The 8,909-nt window shown below is 53.8% G+C and overlaps 1 protein-coding gene across 3 annotated transcripts; it reads left to right on the top strand.

Moving 5' to 3' along the window:
* Positions 1-603: 603 nt before the first annotated feature.
* Positions 604-6,390, top strand: FOLR2 (folate receptor beta). 3 transcript variants are annotated; one of them, XM_025459146.3, is made up of 5 exons: positions 604-765; positions 2,686-2,847; positions 5,329-5,517; positions 5,630-5,765; positions 5,905-6,390. In XM_025459146.3, exons 2-5 carry the CDS (start codon positions 2,698-2,700, stop codon positions 6,195-6,197), a joined length of 768 nt encoding a protein of 255 aa, XP_025314931.1. In that variant the 5' UTR covers positions 604-765; positions 2,686-2,697; the 3' UTR covers positions 6,198-6,390. The 3 variants fall into 3 exon arrangements, with proteins under 3 accessions (XP_025314931.1, XP_025314932.1, XP_025314930.1); XM_025459147.3 differs by lacking the exon at positions 604-765 and adding an exon at positions 943-1,136; XM_025459145.3 differs by lacking the exon at positions 604-765 and adding an exon at positions 2,038-2,064.
* The last annotated feature ends 2,519 nt before the right edge of the window (positions 6,391-8,909 follow it).

Below are 8,909 nucleotides of genomic sequence, written 5' to 3'. Positions count from 1 at the left end.
GAGCCACCGGGGCTGCCCTCCTTTTTTTTTTTTTTTTTTTTTTTAAAGAGTTTATTTATTTATTCATGAGAATACACAGAGAGGAGAGAGAGAGGCAGAGACAGGCAGAGGGAGAAGCAGGCTTCACGCGGGGAGCCTGATGTGGGACTTAATCCAGGGTCCCCAGGATCACACCCCGGGCTGCAGGTGGTGCTAAACCGCTGAGCCACCGGGGCTGCCCTGCCAGGCTTTTCCATATATACTTCTCAACAACCCTCTGGTGAGCAAATTAAAGCTCAGAAAGGCTCAGTGACATTTTCTAAGATGGTATGAGGGACGGTGCTGTCATTGGGACCCATGGCCTGACCCTAAAGCCTGGGTTCTCCTCCTACTGCACCTCATGCCCCTCAAGCTAGCTTCATCCTAACAACGACTTGGGATGCCTCAAAAATTCAGATTCCCCCTTAAAGATGAACTTCTCTAGGAGTTGATGAATGTTGAAGCTATGATCCCGTAATGAAGAAATTAATAAAGAGATGAATGAGGCCAGGAGTGAGTACAGGGACGGGCTAAGGGAGCCTTGAATGGGTGGGGTCTGGAAAACAAGGAAGACCAGAGCAGAAAGCAGAAATCACACTCTGTGGTAATCAGAGCCCTTACAGTCAGTCTAGCCTGGCTGAGTTCAGAGACCATTGGGGAAAGTCCAAGGCCTGTAGCCATCGCCAGGCTGAAAAGAGGCCAGTCCAGACACAGCTGTGTGTGCTCCCAGCCGCAAAGGAGGCTCAGGCAAGATGCCCTAAGGAGGGAAGGGTGACAGGGACACTGGGTAGGGGAGGAGCAGATCTTTCTCTAGAAAGATCGCTCTGGATGGGGGTGGGGGAGCGGCGGTGGGGGGCACCTGAGTGATTCAGTCCATTAAGCATCTGCCTTTGGCTCAGGTCCTGATCCCAGGGTTGTGAGAAGGAGCCCCGCATCCGCTTCCGGCTCCCTGCTCAGCGAGGAGTCTGCTTCTCCCTCCTGCGTTTTTCTCCTCCTGCTCCACCGCCCGCCTGCCGCTTTCTCTCCTCTCTCTCCCGAATAAATAAACAAAATTTAACAAAAGAAAGAAAGAAAGAAAGAAAGAGAAAGAAAGAATCACTCCAGCTCCTGCGGGGAAGGTGACTTTAAGGGGAAGAAGAACCCGGGAGGAGGGAAGACCTGATCCCAAACAGAGAGCCAAGGGAAATGAATTCCATTAAGGTTTTGGAAGGACCCTTGGCCAGGGCTTTGTGGGGATGTGGGGTTGGTGAGAGAGAGGAAGCATTCTGTGTTATCTATTCAAGTACTTCAGCAACAGTCCAAAAAAACAGATCTTTAACAGATGGAAGTGGGGGTGGGGGATGGGCAAGGGTCAGTCAGGAAGAGAGAAGTGGGCTGTCACTTTTGTTGGGTGACTCCCAGGACTCTAAGCACTTGTCTAGTTGGCTGTTCCGCATGGGGTGCTTTTATTTTATATAATTAATTCATTGACTGATTTTTTGGTGGGGGGAGAGGGAGAGAGAGAGAGACAGGGTTGGGGGAGGGGGGCAGGGAGGAGCAGAGGGAGGGGGAGAAGAAGACTCTTTTTTTAAAATTTTTTGGAGGGAGACTCTTAAGTAGACTTCATGCCCAGTGCAGAAGCCTACATGGGGCTTGATCTCACAACCCAGAGATCATGACCTGAGCTGAAATCTAGAGTCGGGCACTTAACCGAATGAGCCACCCCGGCACCCCCATGGGTACTTTCATATTGTATCTAGTGTTCAGGGATCACTGCCCTTGTTTTCTGAAGGGTAGGATAGGGATCTGGTGCATTAGTCTAGAAAGAGCCAAGGAGACCAGTATTATGACAAGGTGGAGGAAGGAAATGGCTTTAGAGAACAGAGAAGGAAAAAGTCTGAGGAAGCAAAAGTCAGAAGCCACTACTCTTTCTATTTCTGCATTATTTAACCAAATGCCACCTGTGTGTTACACCCCTTGACCCCAGGGCTGATTGGGAGAACTCAGCAGAGCTGGGTCACTGCCTTCCCCCAGCTTGCTGGTTTCCAAACTGGCATGGGAACCCAGGTGAGCCAGGGTGTAATGGAGAGCACTTGCTGGACATGGCGTGAGGGCACTGTGTGTCCCTGGCCCTTTTCAGGGGAGCAGGGCATGGTTCTGAACTATTTAATTACCTTTCTTTTTTTCTTTTTTTTAAAGATTTTTAAATTTATTTACTCATGAGAGACAGAGAGAGACAGAGAGAGAGAGAGAGAGGCAGAGACACAGGCAGAGGGAGAAGCAGGCTCCATGCTGGGAGCCTGATGTGGGACTTGATCCCAGGTCTCCAGGATCATGCCCTGGGCCCAAGGCAGGTGCTAAACTGATGAGCCACCCAGGGATCCCCTTTAATTACCTTTCTTAAGTAAATTTGAGAGAAGATGAGGGCACAAAGACATGTCCTCCAATTTAGGAAAACTCTCCCAGGGTTGATCCACTCATCCCAGGTGGATGAATGAGCCTGGCAAGCCTGGGATGAGAAAGCCCCCTTTTGCCAAGCTTCTCTTCTTCAGGTTTGGGGAGCCTCGGCAGCCCAGCACTGAAGGAACAGGGTCTGACCCCATCCTTCACTGGACACAGAGGGCTGAGGGGAGCCCTGCATGAGGCTCTCTTGGCTCAGGCCCTGACCTCCCTGACCTCCGCTTGCAGGGACAGAAAGACATGGCCTGGAGACTGATAGCGCTTGTGCTGCTGTTGGCCTGGACAGCCCCCACGTGCAGGGCCCGGGTCAGGACAGACCTGCTCAACGTCTGCATGGATGCCAAGCACCACAAGGCAAAGCCAGGCCCAGAGGATAAACTGCATGCCCAGGTGAGGCAGAAGGGTGGTTCAAGTTGAGGAGGGGGGCGGTTCTAACGTGGGAACAAGTCAGGGTGGTAGGGGAAGGACCAACTGCTCAGAAACCCCCACATCCCAGGTTATTGCTATGGGAGCAGATGAAGGTAAGGTGGCGTGTATGGGTGGAGGTGGTTTTAGAGGTGGCCTCCTCAGAGAATTCCATGGCTGTGATGATATGATCTAATCACTGTTGAGTACTTATCAGGTGTTGTGTTTACTGCACATGATTTCATATTCCCTTTGTCGGTCCTTTGAGGTAGGAGACAACATTCTCCCCTACATAACACAAATGAGAAAACTGAGGCCCAGAGAAGCCAAGGACACAGAGGGCTGAGACGTAAGCAGCCAGTGGTGGCGTAGGGCGAGGACTCGGGTGGGCACTCTCAGTGGTTTGGAGGGTGAGAGATTGTTGGGGAAGACGGTTCTTCCTACCTTCACTGTGAGCCAGTCCATGGAGTGTCAAGGGTAGAGGAGGTCTCTTAGGGCTGTGATACAGGGTAACAGGTGCGGTACATTCACACATTCTGTAAAAGTGGATGCCAGTCGGTTGCAACTCTATTGAGATTCCACGTCTTCTTTTTATGATAAATACTCTTTAGACTCTGTTTTCTATCCTGGAATAAAATTCAAAGCCAATAGAACTTATTTGCATATTTAACTTAAAAAAATAACACGAGGGGCAGCTAGGTGGCTCAGTTGGTTAAGCATCTGTCTTCAACTCAAGTCATGATCTCGGGGTCCTGGGATTGAGTCCCTCATGGGCTCCCTGCCTGGTGGGGAGTCTGCTTCTCCCTCTCCCTCTGTCTTCTGCCCCCTGCTCATGCTCTCTTTCTCTCAAATAAATAAAATCCTTAAAAAATATATATCAAAAAAAATATATATATATATATCAACATAATTCTCTATCTGTAATACAAAGGAGAAGCACAAAGGAAGTAACTTATAATAAAATAAAATATATTTCAATATTTTAATTCTCTGGCATGACTACGTTAGAAATCACTATCAAACAGCATTTTTGTTTTTGTTCACCAAATCGCTATGAATGGGACAGTTACAGCTGTACAGCTGTAGATCAATAACAGGTGTATTCTATTGGCAACTTAAATGCTGTAAAATATGCTAAGCTATGTTGCCACTGATGACATAATTTTCTATAACAGTGAATAATTCCGGTAAAACAAAGCACATAGCAAGGCCTTTCTTTTTCAGAGTATTTGCAGTCCTGAAAAAGCCCATCTATATTAAACACTTGCTAAAATATGGTGTGTCTATATGTAAGATGGAGTTCAGTTGAGATTTAGGGAAATCATAACTAGGTCTTTCGTTTACTTCTTTCAGCAAATATTTTTATGGGTCTGCCATGGCACTGGCCTCACCTCTGGGGAAACAGACCCTATTACTTGCTGAGAAGTTACTCAGCATACATTACCACGTAGGTCATTCCCTTCTTCCTTTGCTCAAAATGTCACCTCCCGGTGAAGCTTTTCACAACCACCTTAGTTAAAATTTCAAAGATTATCTCATATTCCACATTCCTATTCCCTGCTATAATTCTGTCCATATAATTGATCAGATCCTGACACTAGACTTTTTTTTTTCTCTTAGTTTCTTACTGTGTGTCCCCACTGATCAGGATAGGATGTAAGTTCCATGAACACATATTGCTGTCTGGTTTGTTCTCTATCATATTCTCGGCATCTAGAACGTGACTGGAATAGAAATGGGTGCTCAGTAATTATTATTATTTTTAAAAGATTTTGTTTATTTATTTGAGAGAGAGACAGAGATAGCGACAGAGATAGTGGCGGGGAGAGCAGAGAGGAGAGGGAAAGGAGGCTCCTCGCTGAGCAGGGAGCCCAATGTGGGGCTCCAGCCCAGGACCCTAAGACCATGACCTGAGCTGAAGGCAGACACTTAACTGACTGAGCCACCCAGGTGCCCCTCAGTAATTATTTTTCAATGAATAAATAAATCAAAGAATTTTCTATATAAAATGTGAAGGGGGGATCCCTGAATGGCTCAGCGGTTTGGGGCCTGGCTTCAGCCCAGGGCCTGATCCTGGAGTCCTGGGATCGAGTCCCACATCGGGCTCCCTGCATGGAGCCTGCTTCTCTCTCTGCCTGTGTCTCTGCCTCTTTCTCTCTGTGTCTCTCATGAATAAGTAAATAAAATCTTTAAAAAAAAAAAAAGTGTGAAGGGGTGCATAAATGACAGCTATTGTCCCCTGAGGACAGGGTTTCTCTCCAGCTCCCTCAAGCCCTGATCAGCCCTGTTGTGACTGAGTCTCCCCTCAGATGGGTGTTCCTGGACATCAAGAACAGAGGGGTCCTCACAGTAAACTTTCCTGGGATAACCCACTTGAGGCAGGAGAACGAGAACCAAACAGAAAAGGCTGGAGGTGGCAGAAGGTTGTGGGGAAGGGGGCAGTTAGTCCGGGTCTCCCCCACGCAGTGCACTCCCTGGAGGAAGAAGGCCTGCTGCACCGTCAGCACCAGCCAGGAGCTGCACAAGGACACCTCCCGCCTGTATAACTTCACCTGGGACCACTGCGGCAAGATGGAGCCTGCCTGCAAGCGCCACTTCATCCAGGACAACTGTCTCTATGAGTGCTCCCCCAACCTGGGGCCCTGGATCCAGGAGGTACGGGACTGCCCCTCACCCCCACCCAGCAGGCTGCCATCCAGCTTGGGCAAGGCCATGGCTGCCCCCACCCCTGGCTGAAGGGAGCCCTCCCTCTTGGCCTCCCACGCAGGTGAACCAGAGCTGGCGCAAGGAGCGCATCCTGCAAGTGCCCCTGTGCAGAGAGGACTGTGAGCAATGGTGGCAGGACTGCCGCACCTCCTACACCTGCAAGAGCAACTGGCACAGGGGCTGGAACTGGACCTCAGGTGAGGGCTTGGGGGTGGGGAGACGGAGGGGGGCTTTGAGGATCTGGGATTGGGTGAGGATTTCTGGGGGTGGCCAGAAATGAGCTTTGGGCCCGGGGTGGGGGGTGGGGTGAATGTGCCTGCCCTCTCTCCCCTGCAGGAGTGAACAAGTGTCCAGCTAGGACCACCTGCCGCACATTTGAGGCCTACTTTCCCACGCCTGCAGCCCTGTGTGAGGGCATCTGGGATCACTCCTACAAGGCCACCAACTACAGGCGGGGGAGTGGCCGCTGCATCCAGATGTGGTTTGACCCGGCCCAGGGTAACCCCAATGAGGAGGTGGCGAGGTTCTACGCAGGGGCCAGGAACGCTGGGGTTATGCCCCAAGGGATTGAGCATCTCCTGCTCAGCCTGGCCCCCATGCTGTACCTCTGGCTCCTTGGCCGGGTCTAGCCCGACCCAGATGTCCACTCCGCATGTCCCGGGTTCTGATGACCAAGTTGGGTTCAGCTCAGCTCTCACAAATGTGGGTACCCTAAGTGAGCCTCCATCTATTATCCATCCTTCCCTTTTGTCATCCAGTTTCTGCTCCATGGTGGGCCTTGGGGTTTCTCTGGCAATCAGTTCAAATAAAGAGACAGACATATCTGTGTCAGATGAATCATTCTGGTTCCAGTAGGTAGAATCCACAGTTGTTGGATTCTTTCAGATCAGAGAAATAAGACCTGGGTTTGAATCTCAGCTCTGCTACTGCCTATGCCAAAGTGAAGCAGTTGCCTGTCTATTCTAAAGCTTAGTTTCCTCCCCAATAAAATAAGGATAATGATCCTTCCTTCCCTCTGGGTTGTGAAATACAAAGGAGCTGTTGCCTAGAAAGCATGTAAGTCCAGTGCCTGCACTTAATAATCCTCAGGGATCCTGTTGCTCCTATAGCCACAAATGAGAGCCAGGTCCAGAACTTTGTTACTTATGCTGCTCCCAAATATCCCCCTTTCTGCCAGGTGCTGTCTGCCTGGCTCTGTGCTCGGCTGTGCAATGGGAAAGCTGGGGATGGGAGTCCAGAGAAGACTCTGAATTCCCAGTGGGGGTGAAAAAAATTTGCCGGTTATGTGGATTGAAGGGACAGAGTTGAGGCTTGGACCCTCAGAGGAGGAAGAGAGAGCACTGGGGAGGGCAGTCTGGGACTGGAAGAGGAAATGCTTAAGAGCCTTGAATTGGTTTACCCCTGCTGAGTCCGAGGGGCTTGGGTGGGAAAAGGTTGGAAACTCTTAGGAGCTTCCTGGGGCAGGAGCCTGGCCTCTCCTCTGGCATCTTTGTCCCCTCCAGGGATTGCTAGATATGCCTGTCTGGTCTTTGCACCGCCCCCAGGAACTCGGTCTGAGTTGATCTCTGGGTCTCCTCCCTCTTACCCTTTCCCCCTGGGGAAGCCTTTGTCTCTACATCTCCCTCACGGTTACCCCCAGAGGCACAGGTACCTGTCTGAGAACACCAGGCAGGTGGGTGATCAGGCTAGGACTAGAACTCAGGTGTGAAGACTCCTGGTCCAGGTCTCCCCCCTCCACCGCACCAGGGTGCCCCCTTCATGGCTCTCCCCTCCCCTCCCACCTAAAGCTGAGGGACGAGGAAGTTGGGCGGTTTGTGGAGGATGGCTTATGGGGCTCCTGGAGGGGTCTAGAGACCCTGGGCTGTATGGGGGTGTCTGTTAGCCACTGTATCTAGTCTGGAAGGCCCCGACAGAGCCCATCCCGTGTCATTCAGGCTCTGTTCCAGGCAAGTTAAGCCAATGCATATTTGAAACGGAGGAAGGAGCTTGTCGGGACGGACCCAGACACGGGTTCGATCGAGCAAAGTGAAAGTTCGCTCCCAGGTTAAAGGGGATCGGCCGACAGAGGCCCAGGAGTAGGCGCGGCGGGCGCCGGGCTGGGAGCCTGCGCCTTTAAGGAGCCAAGGGGCGGAGGGGCGGGGCAGGAAGCGGGCTCCCGGGAGACGCCGCCACGGGCTAGGTCTTTTTTGGGGGGAAGGGGCGGGCCAGACCCTCCTCGGGCCCCGCCCCCTTTCCGGCGCCCGGGCCCCCTCCCGCCAAGGGCGCCCGGGGCGTCGGAGCGTGCCCGCCCTGGGGAGCTCCGGGTCCGGCGTCCCGCCCACCGAGGCTCAAGTTTGTCGTCTTGGAGGGAGTAGCTGGGGCGGGGGCGGGCGCTAATAATACCCGTTCGCTCGGGCGCCGCGCTTTACAGTTTACACAGCTGTCACCTTCGTTGCTCCTTAATTAATAATAAAAATAGCCGCTGTTTGGAGGCTCACGGGATGCCGGGCCCTGGGCCGGGAGCTTTACAGGCACGGTCCCGCCGAGTCGGCCCTCGCAGCGGGCGCCCCCCTTGCGGAGCGCGAAGGCGAGGCGCGGAGGGGAGCCGTGACTGGCCCGAGGTCACTCGGCGGGGTCAGCGGCCCCGGGGCGAGACCCGGGCCCGGGGAAGGCGGGGCGCGGGGTGCTACCCCCGGCTCCGCCGAGAGCCGCGGGGGCGGAGCGGCGGGCGGGGCGGAAGACGAGGGGGTGCGGCGGCGGCGGATGGCCATCTTAAGTGGCCGCGGAGAGTCAGGGGCCGCTTCCCCCGGGGAGGGGGCACCGCGGCGGCCCGGGAGGTGAGGGTCCGCGCGCGGCGGCGGCTGTGCGGAGAAGTCGGGGGCCCGGGGGCCCGAGGGAACTTTCCTCTAGGGCAGTGGGGGGTGCCGGTCTCGGGCTGCTGAACCCCTCGCGGCCCGGGCCTCCGGGGATGGGGGATGGTGCCAGGGAACTTGGCCGGGAGGGGGGAAGGGCCCTGCCCGGGCTGCGAGGGGTTGCCGGGGACGGTGCGTGGGGATTCGAGGACACCGGACCGTGCCTGAGCGCTTGTGGGAGATCGGGGCGCCCTGGAGGGGGATCCCCCCGCGGGAATGGTCGGGGACCGGACCCGGCGGAGTTTGGGGGCTCGGGTCTAGGAGGGGCCTGGATTTCACGGGAGTTGGGAGTCCGGGCCACTCGGGTACCGAGGACAGGGGTGGGAAGAGGTTCGTCTTCGATCCCTCGCGGGTTTTGAGAACTCGACCCGGCCCTTTGAGGCTGCGGGGGAGGTGGGTGCTGAATAGAAAGGATTTCGGGTGCAATTAGACGTTTATGGGAGTTGGAGA

The sequence above is a fragment of the Canis lupus genome, chromosome 21 (assembly GCF_003254725.2).
Source record: "Canis lupus dingo isolate Sandy chromosome 21, ASM325472v2, whole genome shotgun sequence".
NCBI classification, from domain to species: Eukaryota; Metazoa; Chordata; class Mammalia; order Carnivora; family Canidae; genus Canis; species Canis lupus.
This window is presented reverse-complemented; position numbering and strand designations above follow the sequence as displayed.